Source organism: Myotis lucifugus, unplaced genomic scaffold (genome assembly GCF_000147115.1).
Source record: "Myotis lucifugus unplaced genomic scaffold, Myoluc2.0 scaffold_69, whole genome shotgun sequence".
Lineage (NCBI taxonomy): Eukaryota > Metazoa > Chordata > Mammalia > Chiroptera > Vespertilionidae > Myotis > Myotis lucifugus.
The window spans coordinates 855735-877097 of NW_005871117.1; the positions used below are offsets into that span (position 1 = coordinate 855735).

Genomic DNA, 21363 nt, shown 5'->3' on the forward strand with positions numbered 1-21363 from the left:
TCACTGTTACATTTTCTTTGTGAAGTGTTCCTTTATCAATATGAAGTATGGCTCTTTTTCTTTGGTACATTTTCACAGTAGTTGCTATTATATTTGGTATCATTATTGCTTTGTTTGCCTTTTTTTGTTAAGCATTTTTCTGGCACAGATTTCAGCCTTTCATTTCCAGCTTTGCTTTGTGTTTTGCTTTCGGCTTATCTCTTACAAACAGCGTGCATCTGGAATGCATTATTGCTGTGTTTATATTATCTGAGTGAGAGTCTTTGTCTTTTAATAGATGAATTTAATCCATTCAGTTTTGTTGTATTTACTGGTATATTTGGGCTCTTTTTGTTGTTGCAATAGTATTTTCCAATTAATATGCTTTTTTGTTATTGTTTTTCACAATTCTTATTCTTTAGTTCAGTGATCGGCAAACTGCGGCTCGCGAGCCACATGCGGCGTTTGGCCCCTTGAGTGTGGCTCTTCCACAAAATACCACGTGCGGGTGCGCATGTACAGTGTGAAGTTGACTTAAAACTTTAAGTAAAGTTGATTAAGTTAATTTTAGGGAACGTTGTGGAGTGAAAGAAGATGTAGTGTCGAGGATTGAGAAAGGTATGTTGAGATGGTTTGGACATATAGAGAGGATGAACGATAGGAGATAGACGAAACAAGTATACAAGACGAGTGTGGATGGGAGAGTTGGAAGGGGTCGACCTCAGCGAACGTACCTCAATCAGATTGAGGACGTTTTTAGCAAAGGCCAGCTTAGGAGTATCCTAATTAAGTTAATAACAATGTACCTGCCTATATAGTTTAAGTTTAAAAAATTTGGCTCTCAAAAGAAATTTCAATCGTTGTACTGTTGATATTTGGCTCTGTTGACTAATGAGTTTGCTGACCACTGCTTTAGTTGGTTGATCATTTTTTGTTCATTTTTCCCCTCTGAGATTTGGAATTTATAATTAAAAATATACTCTTTTAATTTTCTGTTAAGATATGTATTAGTATCTCCCTGAAGCAAGACAAGAACTTCTGAACATTTTTTATACCTCCACTGCCCTCTCTCCTCCTCACCTTTATTTTCCATGTAATATCATCTAGAGATTTTAATTTTAGATCATTGTTATTATTTATTTTTTATAATATTTTGCTAACACATCAGTTACTTTTACTCTTTTCCTACTTGGCTTCTTGTGTCTCACCTTTTTTGGATTCATTTTTCTTCCACCAGGCTAAGTAAATATTTCCTCGATCAAAATAATTTCTCCTTTTGTTTTCTTGTGTTCAGTGCATCCAAGAGAATTATAACAGCACTTGATTCTCATTGCTTTGAGGGTTTTAAATCCTCACATTGATGTTCTGAAATGTCACCAGTTAAAGTTTAAGAAGGCCCACATCTAGGCATATCTGAGAATGCAGGTTACCCTATTGTTCTAGGAAACTTTCTTCTCGCGTTATTTTAAAATGTTCCTGCTTTCTATTGCCTTTACTTCCTCCTGCTGGAAACTCAATTACATAAAGTTGAAAATTCTACACCTTTCTCCCATGTGTCTTAACTTCACTTTTGTACTTTTCATCCTCCTGTTTCTTTGTGAAGAGATCGCTGTTTGATCGTCCAGCCCTCTAGTTTGCATGTAGCTATGTCCATTCTTCCGTTTAGTTGGTCTTTTAAAGTTTTGATGTTTAGAATTTTAAATTCTAAAATAAATAGTTGATTTTTGTTGAGTTGACATATTTTCTCACAAACTCTTCATGTTTTTCAATTAAGTGTTGTTAATTGACAATTAACAGTTGTTAATGTTGTATCCTCAAGTGGCAATTTGATAGAATACATGACTGTCTTCAAAGAAAGTTTGACTTTCCTCAAATGTTCGGTGATTTTTGATTTTGCGCGGTTCTCTGGATTGGAGACGTTTCTGTTAGCCGGTATGTGGATGCTGTCCTTGCTTGTCTGAGGAGCTCTGGGGTGTGCCATAGAGCATTTTGGTCCAACAGTTGGTCTTGCAGCTGTGGAGACCACCTCTTTCTTTTAGGAGTTACCAGTTCACTTAGGAATTGCTTTGCCCACTAAAATGCCCACGCTAACTGCTATACATTGGGTGGTCTTGTTTGGCACCCCGATCTGTCAGTCATTGTCACAGGCTCTCACTTTCCAGTGCCAGTCACTCCATGTCACCTTTTGGACATTTATTTTCTTCTTCATGATGATTTTCTCTCTCCACTACCTCAATCTTGTGGAATTCCTCATCGAAGGTTATTGACCAAGGATATTTCTGATATTCTGTTATTATCATGGGAATATACATATATTTGTATGTATATATAAATATACATATATATGTATTCTTACTATATTTGTTGAATAAACATGAAGTTCAGTTTCTCAGCTCTGTCAAGTGAATTTTTAACAGGGTATCCATTTTTTATCTATCGACATATGGTTTTCTTTTATGTGCTGTAGCTGCCCTTTTTTTAAAATTTCTTTTTGTCCGTATGGGATTTTATTGAATTTTTTCCCCTGGAGTATTACTCTAGTGAGGCTTTGAGAGGAGGCAGATACAAAAAATTCTGTTCAATATGCTGTGTTTAATAAGAATGCTCTGATCATTATTTTAATTCATTTATTAATTACATGTGTTGGTAGTTTATGTAGAATTTTAGCGTCCCTAATCCTACTGATATTACAGTTAAACTTCGGTTCTCAAATCTCTCCCATGTTGAACAGTTTTCTTCTCCACATCTCTCAGGTGACAAACAAAGCAGAGAATTCAGAGTATGAGTCAGTTGACCACTGTTAACATCTCGAGATGTTGTGCTGTGAATATTTTCATGTTGTTTTTGCTGCTTATTTTGAGCTCTTTTGATGATATTACATGGAAAAATTTTAATTTTTTACTGTACATTTCATTTCCTTTTTGTCAAATTTTCATTTACATTTTATGCCCCTTTTGTTTTTAAAGTATTTATAATTAAATAGTACATAAGACATGTACCGTATATAGTAAGGTTAAAACAGGGAATCATTTGGGGGTTGGGAATGGATTAATTCATTACATTATTTCTAATGGGAAACAATGATTTGGTTTTCAAACAGCCTCCCACAACGAATTAAGTTCGAGAACAGAGGTTCCACTGTATTTTACTTTTGTGTTTTGAGAGTCAGTTTGGGTACCAGGTTTATGTTTACTTTATAAGTGTAGTAGCTTTCCATCTATTTTTGTATTATGATGGTTTGGCATTTCAATAATATGTAAATGTTTTAAAGAATTTAAAAAGACAGTATATAGGTGCAAAGTCCTTGAGGGGAAGCTATTAATAAATTTTTCAATTTATATTTCAATTATTATTCTATAGTGGTTTTCCTTTATATGTGTATCAACTTTCAAAGTTTACATTTTTTGGAAATTCATCCCCCCTCACTGAGTTTTTCAGGTTTAATTAATTTAGTTTTTCAGTATATAATGTGCATGACTTCTTTTCTATTTGTTTTTTATTGGATCTCTCAGGATTTTATCTTATTTTGTTTGTTTGCCTTATTGTTGTTATTGTTTACCCCATAAAATGATTTGAAACTTTTTATCAATTATAAACCCTAAAGTAGAAATCATATTTCTCCTAGTGTTGTTAAAATTACTTTTTCACTAAAATCTTAAACTGACTGTATTATTTTATAGACTTTCAATATACTATTGATTTCTTCTAACATACAGTTAGCTAGCATATTTTTAAAATTAATAAAAGTAAAGACCCAGTTTCAGATTACTCAAATGAATACTAAGGGAGAGGGAAACTTGCTGTTTGGGGAGAATATTAAAACTTGGTCCCTTTGGCACAATATTAACCACAATAAATGGATACATCAGGATCCTATGGATTAACAAGCTGGAGGTTAAGGAGAAAAGATACCCTAATGCAGTAGTTCCCAAGCTTGGCTGCATGTTGGCATCATCTTGACGAGGGGGAGCTGTAAAAATTCCGATGCCCAGCTTGCACCCCAGACCTATTGCATCAGAGTATCTGGGGGTGGGAGGCATCAGTACTGTCTTATATTCCCCAGGTGGTTGCCATGGCAACAAAGTCTGGGACCCATTGCTCTGCAGCCTTGTGTTTTTACTGAGGTCTCTGACCAACAGTGACTTCCTGGAGGTGGTGAGAAAAGCAGAATCTCAGGCCCCTCCAGACCCGCAGAGTCATCATCTGAAGGCAAACAAATCCCAGGCGAAGGTCTCTAAAGCAAGGGTAGCAAACTAGGCCCCTCACTCTACTTGTCTGAGTAACATTTTACCGTAATACAGCCATAGCCATCGTTCACATATCTTTTACAGCGGAGTGGGTAGTTGTGAGACCCCCAAAATGTGTACTCTCTGCTCATTTACTGAAAAACTTCGCAAAGCTTTTCGACCTCCTTGGCTCATTAGAATCGCCTCAGAGCTTTCACACCCTGGACCTGGGAGCGCAGGTCTGTTGAGTCAGAGAGGGGAGGCTGAGGCGAGGCCAGGTATCAGTAATTCTTAGAGTTTCCCAGGTGACTTAAATGTCCAACCAAGGGTTAGAACCATTGCCCTAAAAGTTCAAAGAGAAAATGTGGATGTATTTTTATAAAAATTCCATTTTTATGTTGGAAGAGCCATTTTTGAGTACTGAGGAAAATAAAACAATGATGGAAAGACATATAGTTGACCATCAATAAACTTTAGAATTCGAAAAGAAAAATTCACTTTAAGCAAACTTTCAGACTTAAAAAACACACACACCTAAGCAAAATTAAAAGAATGCTGACCTGTGGGAGATGATATAGAACATATACTATCCTCGTTTTAAAAGAGCTCAAATATATTAATAAGAAAGATGAATACACAGGTACACCGGCAAAAGCCACTTTATTTGAAAAAATAAGATAAAATGACCTAGTAATTACATGAAAAAATAATTAAATTTATTAACATAGAAGAGCAAAATAAAATAGCAATGAGCCCCTATTTGGGTTGGAGCTTATCAAACAGGAACTCTTACCTAGTATATTTTCTCCGTTTTTTTGTTTTTTGTGTTTTTTTTTTACCACAATAGTGAACACAGTGGGATGTGGGCAAAGGGCATTTATATCCTGAGGGAAATGCCAAGTGTTAGGAGAGTGTGGCAGGATGACCACGGTGCCGAAAGTCCTTGAGGATTGGCGGTTGGTCAGTGTCTGTGCCAGGGCAGCTGATTACAAGCGTGGGCTTTGTGGAGACAGATTTGGGTTAAAATCTGGCTCTGTTGCTTACAAATTGTGTGCTGGACACTCTAGTCTGTTTAACTATTGTCTTCTTCTGTCCTATGGATTAAATAAGATACAGTTAAAGGTTTGGCATGTGGGGATAAAAATAGTACACTTCAGTGGTAATTGATCATCAACATCATCGTTTCACCAATAATTTAAAATAACAACAACACTATAAACCATGTATGTGTGTGTATGGGTGTTCCTATTTGTCTTGTTGGCTTTTCTGTTTTAGTTACTAGTATATAGATCCATATAATGACATTACCACTTACGGAGCACGGCCAATGCACCCTCCTGTATATTGAGAATACTTAGTTTCTGGTATATAATCTCCAGAGTAGTTTTTGTTGTTGTTAATCTTCACCCAAGGATATTTTTTCCATTGATTTTTAGAGGGAGTAGAAGGGAGGGAAGGAAGTGGAGAGCAAGAGAGAAAAACACTGATGTGAGAGAAACACATTGATTGGTTGCCTCCCACACATGCCCTGCCTGGGCCGGGGATCATACCTGCAACCCTTGAATGGCAATCGAACCCACAACCCTTGGGTGTGCAAGCCGATGCTCCAACCACTGAGCAACACCGGCCAGGGCTTCAGGGTAGGTTTTAATGGTCACCTGTATCCAGGAGAGAAGAAGAAAACTAGGTATGGAGCCCGGCTGCACAGAGGCCTCAGCCCCTCCCAGGGGGAGCTCTGCAGCTCCATGGCTCCCAGAGTTGCCCCAATTTGAGGCAAGGCAGCAGACCTTTGTCCCCACATCTGCCACTTTTGGGGGCCCCCTCTGGCAGGGCTGTAACCTTGGGCTAGGTCACTCTTCAGGGGCTAGGATGAATAAAGATCCCTGAAGAAGGATCTTCTCTGCTCTATACCCCACAGCAGTCCTGAGCCACAGCTCCTGGGTGCTGTTCATTTAACACAGTCTCACTCATGAGATGCTAGTGTTTTGCTTAGGATTCTTATACTTAGTGTCATGAAGGTGTCTTTTTTTAAATTTTTTTTAAATGTGTGGGCTACCTGTGTCCAGCTAATTAATACCAGCTTTCTAAACCAATATAGAGTACAGAAAAGAGGAGAAAAATCCATTTTTATTACAATATAATTAAAATTGATTAAGGAATCAAAGACCATGAAAGGAAGTTAACTATTTTTTTACTCTATTTCTTGACTGATTAAAAGAATGCACTTGTAAAACCATCTGGACCTGATACCTTTGGTAGTGGTGGGACCATAATTCATCTTTTTTTGGTAGAAACACGTTTTGTTCACAACTCCATTATAGCCATTTCCTGTTTCCCTAGAAGGCTATCTTATTTCAGAGGGTTTGAATTCTGTGGGATCAGGAATAAGAATATAGTTCTGTAGAGCAGAGAAGATCAATGATTTGTTACTTAGGCATTGACCATCCTACCCTCTCTTCTCCTGGCCTCCTTTATGCCATCGGTGTTGCTGTCCCCACCCCTCCGGGCCTCTCTGGGTGTCGAGGAGTGACCAGTGCTTATGGCTCTTCTTGGTTAGGCTGCTTTATATTTCCTAAGAGCAGTGGTTCTCAACTTTCCTAGTGCTGCAACCCTTTAATACAGTTCCTCATGTTGTAGTGACATCCAACCATAAAATTATTTTCATTGCTACTTCATAACTGTAATTTTGCTACTGTTATAAATCATAATGTAAATATCTGATATGCAGGATGTATTTTCATTGTTACAAATTGAACATAATTAAAGCATAGTGATTAATCACAAAAACAATATGTACTTATATATGTGTTTTCTGATGGTCTTAGGCGACCCACAGGTTGAGAACCGCTGCCTCAGAGCATCGGCCCTGACCTCGAGCTCTTGGCTCTCCCCCTCAGTAAGCAAGGCCTGGCTCCGAATGCAGCGTATCTAACCTTTAGCTCTGACATCATACTCATTCTCGAGTCTGATTTATTCACTCAAGTCAGGCAGGTGTTTGTTCAGCACCCACCTCACGCCAGACACTGTTTTAGCATGTGACACACAGCTGTGAGCACACCAGACAGGTCACTCCCCTCAGGGAGCTGATGCTAGAGCCAAGTAGAAAGGATGCAAATTACATAAAAAGATGCATGTGCTTTATACTGAGAAGAGCAGCCGGCGAGAGACATAAAGTAATAGGGTGTTGCTAGAGGAAGTGGGCTCGAGAAAGAATTTCAGGGACCCTCACGAGGAGGAGTTTAGCCATAGTGCCGAGATTTATTAGAACGAAAAGGGACGGGTGGCAGAACCCTTTCTGGGAGGCAGAGAGAGTGGGCAGGCTGTAGGGTAGCAGCTGCCCCGAGGTCCTCGCGGAGCCTCCATGCATTTCCTTGCGTTTGCAAAAGAGCGGGCTTTCTTTCAAACTCTCCAGTCTCCTTCCCGGCTTCTCGGGGCCTGTGCTGGTGCTCTCCCCCACCGGTCTCTTTCCCGGATTTCCTGGGGGCTGGTGTCCTCCTCCACTCCGCCCCTCCCCAGACTCTCCCAGGCGAGTGCCCTGCTCCTTCATGGTCGCCATTTGGCTTCTCCTGTGCACGCGCTTTATAAAAGGAGTTTCCCCTCCCCCTTCCCCCCTCCCCGATTCATCCAGCAGAAAGATGCCATTTACCTGCCTTCACCCCAACCCCCCAATGGCTGTAAAGCTGTCTGCCCTGCCTAGTCGACTAGAGAGAATGTTGTCCTGAAAGGTGCTGGTTACTCGCCAGGGTGACTGTGAAACTGCTGTTTCCCGACTTTATCAGACTTGGTTTGCTCTCTTCTCTTTCCTTAATCACTAACTGTCAACTCTGACCGGAGGGAGAGCGAGGGGAGAGCTCCAGTTTTGGACACAGTAACCAGGGAAGGTCTCACTGAGATAGTGACACTGCGTAAACACCTGGAGGAGGTGAGTGGGTGCATCGTGCGCCCATCTGGGCAAGAGTGTTCAGGCAGCGAGGACAGCGTGTGCAAAGGCCCTGAGGCAGGAGCATGCTGCACAGCCAAGGTCACCGAAGAAGACAGCCAGGCCAGAGTGAAAGTAGGAGGAGGACAAGGAGGCCAAAAGGAAATGGGGTGCCTTGCTTTAGGTCCTTGAAGGACTTGGACTTTGTGTGAAATGGGCATTGGAGGGCATCCATTCCACCTTTTCACAGCCCGCTCTAGCTGATATGCTGAGAATAGATCACCAGGGGTCCAGGGCAGAAAGCAGCGAGGGGGCTGTTGTGAACTGTGCCTGAAAGATACAGGCTTGAGACCACCACTTCTCCTGAGAGTCTGGCTTCAGCAGGGATAAAATGAAGACTGATTTTTTAAACCTATTTTGAACTTTGTTAACTCATTTGTGTTCATGAAACCCGGTGCCATGGATATGGCCAGCACAGGCCTTCACATAAGCACAGCCCACTGCTGTCCTGTCCCCAAGGATGCTGCTCCCCGGCCCCTCTGCAGGGACATTGCTCTCGGGTCTCCTCCTGGGATGGCTGTTCTCCTGAGAGCCAGCTTGTTTTCCTCTCTTATACATTATTCATCTTACTGTGTCTCCCTGCTTGCTTTTGTTGGCGAACAGTTTACCTCTAGCAAGAGTACAGGACCATGTGGCTGCTGCATCCATTTCTTCCTACCCTTATTTTCATATACCTCATCGAAAAGGAAAGCTTTTATTCTCTTACTTTTGTGAGTCACTCTATAGTGTGGCGAGCTACAAACAAACAATATAGGAGGCAAATGCATCACTTAACGATAAGAAGGAAGAAACCCAGTTTGAAGTTTAGGTCATCTGTAGTCTATTTTTGTTCCCATGAGTGGAAAAATATATATGCATGCACACACGGGATTTTCAGAATGAAACCGTCAGTGGCTAAGGCATGACTAAAGAGCCTTATGTCCTTGACTGGTCTCAGTGCTGCCAGTCTATCCTACCCAGTGTTTCTAAATTTATTATTTTACCTCCCAGCAGCCCACGTCGGTGGTGCTGTAGTGAGGTCAGTCGTTAGGACCAACAGGACAATTTGATAAAAATACACTTTCCAGCCCCTGCGACTCATTCTGACTAAGGAAGGATTGAAAACTTCTTTGGAAATACTTTCGCACAAATAATATATTTTCTGAGACCTCGGGTCTTTGAAAATATCTTTTTGTTGCCCACGTTGTTGGGTGTACCAATCTGGGCCTGACCCTTCTTGTCCTAAAATTCTGGGTGCTGCTTGGGTGTCCTTTAAAGCTGACAGTGCACAATATGATTTGAGTTGCATTCCTGGTAACCCTCTCCCCACCCGGACACTTTATTTTTTACTTTATTTTAATGCTTGATATTTACAGGAAACAGTCATACTTCTCAGCATTGGTTGCTAAGAGCTGGCCACCTGTTTTCCCTTGGAGCCCCGAGTCATTTTTTTTCATATCTAGAAAGTGCGTTCCTATTATGTCCTGGCCGAACCGATGATCTCGCCTGTACTTCCCTCTGGAACACATTTTATTCCCAGGCTGGGTCCCTGTGGTCTTCTCTCCATTGATCTTTTCTTAAGCGACATGTTGTCCCTCCCTGGCCCCATCGTTCCTGCTTCTGGGATGACGTCTCGGTTTTGTCCTCGCGTCAAGCTCAGTTCTCAGCCGTTACGCCAGCCTCTCATCAGCGTGGCTCGGCCTCTGCTTCGGACTCCCGAGTCTTTTCATTTCATCAGCACCCTTCTCATCTCTGCACTTTCTTATTAAAAAAAACCCAACACCCAATGTAAACGTCATTCAAAATAGAAGGCGACTTTTTCTTCTGAAAAAATCATTTGTTCGGGAAGGTGAATCCTAGTCAGATGAGAAGTTTTCCCTTTGAGCCATTGTCCTTTCTTCCCTTTTGTGCAGTAGGAACCCCTCCACGCCCTGGGCTTTCAATGAGCTTTTCCTTGGCACCTTATGCCTGAACAAGGAGTGACCTAACTGGGCCAGTGGGGAGCTGTTTAGGGGGAACGTCCAGTCTGTCCGCTTTCTGATTCATCCTGGGTGTCTAGCGACTCACTACCGCTTCTTCCCGTCACTGTGCATTAGATGCCCCCTTACCGCCTCACTTATGGGGCAGAAAACGTCTCCCACTGTCAACAACTTAGCTCGCTTGGCGCTCAGCAGCACACAGCGCTTCAAGGCACTGAATGAAATGCTTTAGGGGAATCTGCAAAAGAAAACCCCCTTAGGAGAGGACGTGACCTTGAAAGTGTCTCAAACCCTTGGCCACCAGTAAGCCAGTTCTTGCACGTAGGCCAAGCATTAAAACCCACCAGGGACTCAGAACATTTCTGACTCACAGATCTGCTCTCAGTGGAAATATATATTTACCCTTGGCCAGCAAAACACAACAGTAATTTGAATTTTCTTTAATCCTTGGTTATCTTTCTTTCCCCTGTCTCCTCTCTCTTCTGCCACCTGGAAACACTGGCTCGTTCTCCATTCACGAAAGGTTGCTGATTTAGAAAGGAGGAACGTTTATCTTGACACTTGGTAGGAGTGGAATTATAGACTTTTGAATCCTGAAGTTATGGGGTGTGCGAGCTTAGAAAACAGACAACGCAGTGGGCAGTACTCTTCATTGTATCAGGACGGAGACTTTAGAAATCCATCAAAGACATCAGGTTATCAGATTTGTTCCTAATCTTCTCTTAGCATAAGGGTTACGAGGGTGACGCTGAGCTATTCCCAGTCATTTTCAGAGACAAAATCCTCTCTGGCGATGAGGTAACTTTGAAATGCTGCCTCAGGTGGACTCGCGAGAGACCTCCTTAAACGGGCTCTCCCGCCGGACCTTCCTTCGCAGTGGTGCCAAACAGCTTCCTTTAACGACTCTGTTCAGCAGCTGAGATGAAACCAGCGAAGAATCGGGATGAAGGACTATGTCCAAAGTATGGGCAGTTAAATCTCCTGCAAGGACTTCATCTCCCTTCACCCCTGACAGCTGTAAATCACACGGTGGGAACATCACCACCCGCTGAAAATAACGCATCTCTATTTCATTTCTCTTCCCAGGTTTGAGATTTTTAAGAGCTCTCAGACTGATCCAGTTTTCAGAAATTTTGCAGTTTCTGAATATCCTTAAGACAAGGTAAGATGTTCTTTCCTCATTCCAGTCCCCAAAGGGGAATTGTAAATATCAGCTGTGTTTCGCTTTCATCACAATAACCTTAAAGTTCCATTATTCACAGAAAGAGTGATGCGCCCCAGAGATCCGGAGAAAGCCCAGAGTAGGGCAGGGCTAGGGCCTCCGTGGTAAAGAGAGGAACAGCTGTGCCTGTGTCCCCAGTTTTGGGACTTCGAGGGTGGCTTGGCAATCAGGAAATGAGCCCAGCGTCACGGGGTGAGGGGGCAGCAGGTGAGGGATACATCTGCTCATTGATTCGGAAGTCCTCGCTCCCAGTTCTCAATCACCCCTTTATTACATCACTACACAAGAAATTGAACCTGGCCGTAAAAGCAATAGAAGCAATGCTTTTGGAGAGGCAATCACAAGCCTCATACGGCAAACAGAAAATCATTTCATTTCAAAGTACATCTCAGATGTTCATTTTATAGCCAGCGTCGCCCCTGGGGCTGGTGCTGTGAATGGCCTTTTGGGGAATACCTGAGCACTTCCTGCAAATGCACCACGGCTGCTCCTGCCATGATCTGGAAAACTCCACTGGACCAGGAGGAAAGTCCCCCGAGGTCCCTTTCCCGATGACCTGCGGGTTCCCAGGGCTGGCCTGGACCCAGGGCTGTCTTGATGAATAAACGAATAAAAGAAGTTAGACATATGCTAATGGAGAGTAAGTGCAGGCCATAAATTTCTCTTAGAGGAAATTACTCTTTAAGAAGCTCACCGCTAATGTTCCATTTCCTCTGAATGTGTTTGATGAACGATTAGACACAGGGCCCCTCTGTGATGTGTGATGAACACACCTGCATTTGGGGGGCCTTGGATTTGGCACCGTTTTCTGGGTCTCAACTTCCCCCGTCTGTCACATCCAACAAATGTGCCAGGCTACTGGCTTTCTTCTTTGGGTCTTGGTGGGTTTTGTTTGTTTATTTTGGTTTAAGTCCACACTGATTTCTCCTCCCTCCATATTCATCTGTGGGAATGTGAGGTCAGTGTACTTTCTATCAGCCAAACTAGAGTGAGCATCTAATCTAATGCCTTAGAAGTCTCTGATAGTGTGTCCCTCCATCCTACAAGTCATACTCCACACTCCGCCCTCTAGTGGATAGTATGTAATATTACTGACTTAGAGTGAATATTGCCAATCTTCAGTATTCCTCGGAGGAATAATAACCCTGATTTCCACCTTCTTCTGGCTCTTGTATGCAATGGACACTAATGACTCTTGAAATTAAAAGTATGCACATCTCCAGCAGTCCCCCCTGCGCACCTACACTGGGCTTGCTCCACTGGACTGCCTTTTAGGGAGAATCGGTGCTGATCACAGGGGTTGTATGTGGAGACAGCTGTTTCTCCTGGAGGGGACAGTGTGAGGTGGAGCCACCCACACCCTCTAACATGGCACAGTGTCTCCTCTCCTCCTTTCACAACTACCTCATCCATCTGGCAGTTTTAACCCTCTGACGCCAGCACTGTGACATGGTGTCAGTACCCCGAGCGATACCGTGGGGAGAGTTGTGTTCTCACCATCCTTGTATTAGCGGCTCCTTTTCTGGATGTGGAAGACTGATGAGCCATCTGCCCAGAGACTCCTCCCCCCATTTCCCAGCCCTCGGGCAGAGTCCTTTTTGGCTGTAGGCCATGGGGTTGGCGTCTCTGCTGATAACCCTCCAGTGTGGGTGGTCCATTCTCCCGGTGCCCAGGGAGAGAGTGAGACAGCCCGCTGGGGAGAGAGGTGACTGTAGGTCAGGACAGAGCGGCCCCAGGCCGGGGTTATGAGGTGGCAGGCTGCTGGGGGATTGGCCCCCCTGAACCCAAAGCACGTTTCCCAGAACTGCACCCCCCACTTTCCACTGAATGAAACCCCTTCTGTCAGGGGCGCGTGTCATCACAACCCCACAGCTTGGATTGTCCCAGTTCCTGTTGCTTCGGTCACGGGCAGGTGACAGAGTCACTTCAAGCCCGAATGGAGCGCCGTTTGTTCCTGTGGCAGGTGGGGTGAAGATGGCGTCTGGAGTCAGAGAGCTCAGTGGGGAGGGAGAGCCCGCTCTGCCTCTGGTGGGTGCTGAGGGTAGGTAAGCTGGGCTGAGCATGAGTGTGGGGCAGTCAAGCGTCTTTTCAAGGCAAAGGCCTGTCTAGGTAAGCCTCACAGAAAGCCAGGTGCCATTCTGGGGCTACTGGAGAGGGGGCCATGAGAGGGAGGGGTGAGAGGGAGGGGGCAGTGAGAGGGAGGGGTGAGAGGGAGGGGGCAGTGAGAGGGAGGGCTGAGAGGGAGGGGGCAGTGAGAGGGAGGGGTGAGAGGTGGGGAAGGGCTGGCTTCCAGCCAGGAAGCTGCAGAAAGCACTCAGGTGGGAGAACATGGCCCTTGGGGTGACTTGGAGAGATTCCTGCTCCCAGAGTTTGGGGTTCTGCTGTGAAAAGCAGAGAATAGGGGGGCAGCCAGGCCAGATCACCAGGCACAGGCTAAAACTTCGAGTCATCCTTAGAACTCTGGGGACTTAGAATGACCCTCTGGGCCTATGCTCCGGGTGCCCGGCTGACCTGGCTCCTTGCTTCCGTGCACCCCACACGTAGATCTCCCACAGAAGGGACGCCTTGGTGTTGTAGGGCTGTGGGCGTTTTCTGGTGACACCTCTGCACTCTGCTGCTTTCACGGGGAACTTCCAGGAGGGTGGAGGCCCACAATCACCTTCCAGGAGGGTGGAGGCCCACAATCACCTTTAGGGGGATTTCGTCTGGCTTTCTCTGGTGGGAAATCCCTGCCCGCCTGCGGCATTAGGCAGGGATGGGGACTTGGCAAGTGTGATTTGAAGTGATGATTTGAAATTGCAGTTTCATTGTCTGTTCTTCGGGTGCTGTGCTTGGCCCAGAACTGGAAGAATTAATGTGGGGGTGGAGGAGAGAAAGAGAGAGAGAGAGAGAGAGAGAGAGAGAGAGAGAGAGAGAAGTAAGAGGGGAGCAGAAGGAAACCAGAGTGAACAGGATGGGAGACAAAGAACAGATGAAAGAAGAGATCAGTAATGTGACAGCGTCAGGGCCCTTCCCCAAACTGCCTGCCTACAGGGGAACCCAACATGCCCGGAACTGAAGGGCCTATTGGGGGCACCGGGAGTCTCCGTGTCTGTCCGACCAGCGAGAGGGCACTGACTCTGCGGTGAGAACTCAGTAAGCAGCTCTGGGTGGGGCTGCCGCCCGCACCTCAGTTGGTGCAGTAGATCCTGACCATTAGCACACGGATCACATTGCAGATAATGATTTTCTCCAGAGGAGACCCAAGAGAAAATCCAGACAAATTGTTAGACTAACAGATGGAGCAAGGTTCAAAGTCCCCGAATCAATTGCATCCTGTACACCAACAGCAAACATCTATACAATGCAAAATCAAAACAGAACTGTGTTAAGTATCATAAGTACATTTATCATGCTGTAGACTTGATGGGGAAAATTATTTATTAAAAAACCCAGATGCCTCATATCTGTTACTTGTCGCCCAGTGATGAGTGACCTTAAAACTCGGTGGCTCAAAATAACGATCACTTTTTAAAGATTTCTGAGGATTCTCTGGTCAGCTGGGTGGGTCCACTCTAGGCGGGCATTATTGGTGGATGGCTGTGGTCAGCCGAGGGCCTAGCCTTGCAAATGAGAGTCAGGATTTCAAGGCCTTGGTCATGTACTCGAAGTAAAAAGGCCTTGGTTCTGGGTGGTCAAGCCCTCTCCTGGGCACTCCTGCCGCCCTCCCCACAGCCAGGAGCAGTGCTGGGGGGAGGGAAGGGAGAGGTGGAAGGAAGCGTGGGAGAACGGCGACGCTTTAGTGCTTAAAAGTATCCCATTACACTTGAAACACAGCACGTTATTTAATATTCACACACTCACCACAAACTCCACACCCTGTGATATAGGTATTGGCAGATGAGGAAAGTGCAACCCAGCCCATTTCAGAAATTTCCCGTGGGACAGCATGTAGATGGGGGGCTGGACCGGGAGCTAGTCCACTGCATGTAAGGAACTGTCCAAGGATAGAGCACACTGGCCCTGACTGGTTTGGCTCAGTGGTTAACACTGAAAATGCCATCTGCCTGCGGACTGAAAGGTCCCAGATTCGATTCCGGTCAAGGGCACATGCCTGGGTTGTAGGCTGGATCCCCAGTAGGGGCCTCCAGGAGGCAGCTGATCGGTGGTTCTCTCTCATCATTGATGTTTCTATCTCTCTTTCTCCCTCTCCCTTCCTCTCTGGAATCAATAAAAATATGTGTTTTTTTTAAAAAGGATAGAACACACACACATACACTATGGGTTGGCTAGCAATTTAAAGTTTTTTTTGAGAGGGAGGGAGGGGGGAGGACGAGAGAGAGAGAGAGAGAGAGAGAGAGATTTATTATTCCACTTATTTAGGCATTCATTGGTTTCTTGTATGTGACCTGACTGGGATCAAACCTGCAACTTTGGAGTATCAGGATGATGCTCTAACCAACTGAGCTACCTGACCAGGGCTCACCTAGCAACTTTCAAAAGAAGGAAAACTGCCTGTTTTCTCTAAGTAATATATGCTCATTGTAAATATCTCAACAATATAGAAAAGCATAAAGGATAAAGTAAAATTTTCCAACACCACGGATGGTTGAGGTAACATTGCTAATATTCTACTATATTGCTTTTCTTTCGCACATGGCATTCCATGGTATACATGTACCACCTTTTACCTAAAAACACATCAGGGGGCTATTTTGAGAACTGAAAGCACTGTACTACGTATACAACCTCGGAAATAGCTCCAAAGTTAAGTCCTTAAAAAAGAGCATCCCATAGGGTGTCTCAGGGTTGTGCAGGCAGAGGCCAAATTGCAAATGTCACGGATTCGACTCAGAGGGCAGAGAGTGGTTGAATGGTCCTCAGCAGGAGAAGAATGTGATCAGAGTTACGTTTTAGGAAGATCCACTATTGCACCAACTACATAAAGCAGCGGTTCTCAACCTGTGGGTCGCGACCCCTTTGGGGGTGGAATGACCCTTTCACAGGGGTCGCCTAAGACCATCGGAAAACACATATATAATTACATGTTGTTTTTGTGATTCATCACTATGCTTTCATTATGTTCAATTTGTAACAATGAAAATACATCCTGCATATCAGATATTTACATGACGATTCATAACAGTAGCAAAATTACAGTTATGAAGTAGCAACGAAAATAATTTTATGGTTGGGGGTCACCACAACATGAGGAACTGTATTAAAGGGTCGCGGCATTAGGAAGGTTGAGAACCACTGACATAAAGAGAGGGTTTGAAGCATCGAAGACCACAGAGGATGAGACCAGTCTGGGAGCAGTTGTCCAGGCAAGAGTGTTAGGGAATGGCCTTAGGCAGTGGGAGTTGGCGGAGCAGAGGAGGGAGCTGGAGATACTGAAAGGGTAGAAGGACAGACTTGATTTTGCATCATTCCGTGTTCAGAACCTTCATCTGAGTGGTGCTGTCCAGGGGACTTTTCAGGGGCAGTATCTTACATCTGTCCAGCAAAGGTCACAATAAGACAAAATAAGGGCATTGGTGCCCTCAGCCAGAAATAGAGCGGGAGATAGTGGATGGGCAGAACAGGGACAAATCTGCACTTTTTTATGGAGACTGGATGGCATTTTCAGTGTTAACCCAAACACATCTTGTTACATACACTGAAGGCAAAGAGGACAAGATACACTGATCACAAGAACAGGAAGATCCGGGCCTGGCCTTGATGATTTGCTGCACCCCCCCTTTTGGAATCTGATTCCTTTTAGAATCAGATTTCAGGGCTGAATACGGACTCTCTTAGCAACAATGATTAAATGTTCTATGTACAGCAAGAGCCCCCTGAAGCACTATTGATATTGCAGTGACTAATCATTTAAAGATTGATTATTGCCGTATTTAGGTGGGTTTTTTCCCAAAGCACCAAGAGGATCAGAGACTCCGAGAGTTTAATATCTCAAGAGGCTCTACACCAGTGGTTCTCAACCTTCTGTCCCTTTAAATACAGTTCCTCATGTTGTGACCCAAGCATAAAATTATTTTCGTTGCTACTTCATAACTGTCATGTTGCTACTGTTATGAATCGTCATGTAAATATCTGATATGCAGGATGGTCTTAGGCGACCCCTGTGAAAGGGTCGTTCGACCGCCAAAGGGGTTGCGACCCACAGGTTGAGAACCGCTGCTCTACATGGTTGTTGGTGGGACACTGCTTTGCTCAGGCACTAAGGGTCTGGGAGTCTGTACGTGCATCAACTTGGTACTTAGTTATGCTCTGAGAAAATGGACTGTTACCGCTTCCCTGAGGTCTCTCTCTTTGCCCCTGGCTACCTGTTCATGGGTTTCTCACTCTCCACTGTCAGCCTGCACTCTCCAGGGCTCACCAGGCAGAGGCGGGAGGGTTCTGTCTGGTTTGGCTTCCCATTGAGAAGCGGACAGTGTGCTCAGCACACTGATTGCGGGGTTGCCTCCCCTGCTGTGGCTCGCTGGGTGGGTGCCTTTTATCCGTTTGCCTTATTTCCGCTCGGCAGATATCTGGGTGGGGTGGCAGTTCTTCCAGAGAGAAGCCTCTGCAAGGCCAGGGAGGAAGCTGCCGGCTGCTCTGGGGAACACTGGGCAGGAGCTGCAGTATCTGCCAGTTCTAGGGAGGGGCTTAGAAGGGAGGTTTTACACATTGGGAGGGCCAGGTGGGGGTCTTCCTTTACAGCTACAGCAGCTACTTAGAGGTGAGGCGTGACCCCTGGTAGTTAGTGTCTGGAAAAGGGGATGAAGGCCAGGATTTGGCAGATCTGTGCTAGAGTCATAGCAGAACGTCCAGATTAACTGGTTAGCACACTAGTAGGTGGTACGGATCCACCCTCTTTCCGCAGATGGACAGTCCCAGACCTGACTTATAGACCCGATCAATGTTGGGTTTTCCAAGAGCATGTTGGACATCAACCCTTCTATTGTAGGCACATGGCTGTTAGCTGCACGTGACAGAGGCCACCTCGCACTGGCCTTGGCTGACTGTGGGTCCAAGAGGGAACTGGGCATGTCCGATTCAGGGGTTCAGTTGCTCTTGTCAGGGTTCTGTCTCTATCTCCTTGTCTTTCGGATTTCATTCCAAGGCAGGCTTTTTCCAGGGCAGGTGGCCGGCTAGAGCATACCCATGTCTCAGGAGAAAGATTCTTTCCCGCTTCTAATAGTCTCTACCTCATCGCTCTTAGAGCTGGGAGTTCCTCCATTGGTCAGCCTGGCTCAGGCCACTCAAGTGGAGGGACAGGTGGGGGCCTTTGATGGACACCCAGCCCACCCACAGGGCTTCCATAGAAGAGATGTGGGGTAGGCAAAGCGTCGAGGAAAGAGGTCCACGGGGACTCTCTGCACTGCTCCTCCGCGTTGCTCAGGTCAGCGGACTCGGGGCCAGGCAGGCCTGGGTTTGAATACTGACCCCACCACCTACTCCCATGTTCCCCCAGGAAGCTGCTTACTCACCAAGCCTCAGTTTCCTTACCTGGGTAGTGGGAACAGTGATAGCACCTGTATCAAAGGGAAACTCTGTATAGATAAAAACCTCTGAAGAAAATGAAGAACTCAATACAGTGCCTAGCACATATTTAATAATGTCTCAATAAAAGTCGGCCATTGTTGTAATTGGCACGCTAGAAATGACCAAGAAAGATAGAGTGGGCTTTGTTGTTTCTCTAGTCTGGTTTTGAACCACAAGGAAGTTGTTAAACACACTTCAAAAAATCAGTCTTGCCCACAAAAGTGAAAATATCTGCTCATTCTTTTCCTGAACTGTCAGAACCAACTCTAGAAAACTAAGACCATGATCCTCTGCTCAGTTACGTAAAAGGGAAGAGATTGAGGGAAAAGGAAAGCTGGACACTGGCATCATGCCCATCCTGGCACTGACCTCCAGGGCAGGCTCCTCCTGTAACCGTGGCTACCCCGTGGGCCACAGGCCCATCAACATTCCTCCACGTGGGGCCCCAGGAGAGATGTGATCACTAGGTTTTTCCTCTCCATTCTTTTCTGTGACAGCTGTAGAGGTTAATCAATATGTTGAGACAGACTCCCCCTTGGGGCAGGACTCTCCCACCCCTTTTCATCTCCTGTGCTCAAAGTGTGGGCGAAGCCCAGTTTTGTTAGCAATCTGGGAGGCTTTCTAATGTGACTGGTGCTCTGTAGTGTGTGGCCGAGGGCAGGCCCTGCAGACACGCGGCCTGGGTCCAGATTCCAACTCTGCTGCTTGCTGTGTGAACCTGGGTCAGTTTCTTGACCTCTGGATGACTTCGTAGAGTCATTATGAAGATTAGATGAGTTAATATATGTGAAGCACTTAGAATGGTGGGGCGCATAATAAAAAAGTGTTAGCCGTTCCTATTACGATGATCTTAAACACTTAGAATTTACATGTTGTCTCCCCTTGAGAGAGAGAGTAGAGAAGAGGCAGAGATCAATCAAGAATGATGGGTGAACCACCCTGGGGGTGGTGTTGGACCGGTAGGGGGGACTGGAAGAGATAAAAATAGAGTTCTTTCCTACAGGATGCTGTTAGGTATCAGAGTCAAATAGCCACCCACAATCACATTGCAAAAGATGTCTAAGCCAGTGGGATCAATGACCAAGTGGCTGAGTGGTAAGAGCCAAGAGGAGGAGCCACTTTGCATGCAGAGGGAGGTGGATTGAACCAGGTTTTGAAGAAAAGACTTGGGTAGAGGAGAAAGACGTTCCTGCCAAGTAATAAACAGAGGCATCGTGAGCAGGAAGGCATAGTGTGGAAGAAGAGCCTAGACCAGGGGTGGGCAAACTTTTTGACTCGAGGGCCACACTGGGTTCTTAAACTGGACCGGAGGGCCGGAACAAAAGCATGGATGGAGTGTTTGTGTGAACTAATATAAATTCAAAGTAAACATCATTACATAAAAGGGTACGGTCTTTTTTTTTTTTTAGTTTTATTCATTTCAAACGGGCCGGATCCGGCCCTCGGGCTGTAGTTTGCCCACAGCTGGCCTAGAGCCTCAGATGGTGCTGGAAATGGGACGACAGAGGTGGGGCACAACATTTCACTCAGTAGGGAGCCTGTGGGCAGGAAGTGACCTGCTGGCAGTAGCATTCAAGGAGCTCTTTTCCAGTGGGAGTGGACAGGATGACCCTTACTCTTAGTGGGATAGAGATGGCGGAGGAAGAGACCATTTCACTCAGTACATATTCATAGAAGTCATACTGTGCACCAGGGACTCACTGCTTCTAGAACCCAGACAGACAAGGCTCCTCTCAGGGAGCTTAAAATGTAGTGAGTTCCAGTTGACCCACTCAGGGAACACGGGTGAGTGCTGACATTATCCTATATAATAAAGGCATAGTATGTAAATTGTCCCCTCAACCGGGAGTTCGTCTGTGAGTTCGACCAGGGATCAGGGCCAGCCGGCAGCCGCTAGGGACCCAATCAGTGCACAAATTTTGTGCACTCGGCCTTTAGTTAGATATAAGGTTGTTGGGGAGCAGGATATTCTTATGGTCTCAGAGTCTCAGGGCATAGATTGCAGATGAATTACAAAGGACACCTTTCCTGGAGAGATTTGACGTTCCCATGGTAACCAAGTGACTACACCTGTGTGACTGAGTTGGGATTTCCTGATGTGATGCCATTGGAGGCAGATACTCTAACAGAAGAACTAAAACAGGATCTAATCACGGGGAACCAATCAGACCAATCCACAATTTAGGGTGTTCTATAAGACAGCTGAGCTGGCGCACAGAGATTAAATGTCAGGAAAAACAAACAAAAAAGGAAGTATAGGTGAAAGGAGGATAGAGCAGGGATTAGCAAATTATATAGCCCATAGCAGCCCATGCCTGCTTTGTAAATAAAGTTTTATTGGCACCCGTCCACATCCATTCCTTTCCATGTGTCTCAGGCTGCTCTAATCCTACAGTGCAGCTTTGAGGAGTTGTAACGGGGACTCTATGACCCACAACACCCAATATATCTACTGCCTGACCCTTTACAGAAACTTTCCTGACCCCTGGATTA

General features: G+C 45.3%; 1 protein-coding gene across 9 annotated transcripts in view; it reads left to right on the top strand.

Annotated features, from left to right (window-relative positions):
- Nucleotides 1-21363, top strand: part of KCNMA1 (potassium calcium-activated channel subfamily M alpha 1) — a 674818-nt gene that overhangs the window by 436944 nt on the left and 216511 nt on the right. For all 9 annotated transcript variants that reach the window (XM_023755062.1, XM_006090207.3, XM_006090192.3 and 6 more), the window contains exon 6: nt 11229-11304. In XM_023755062.1, coding sequence (XP_023610830.1) covers nt 11229-11304 — 76 coding nt within the window. The remainder of the gene's footprint in view (nt 1-11228; nt 11305-21363) is intronic.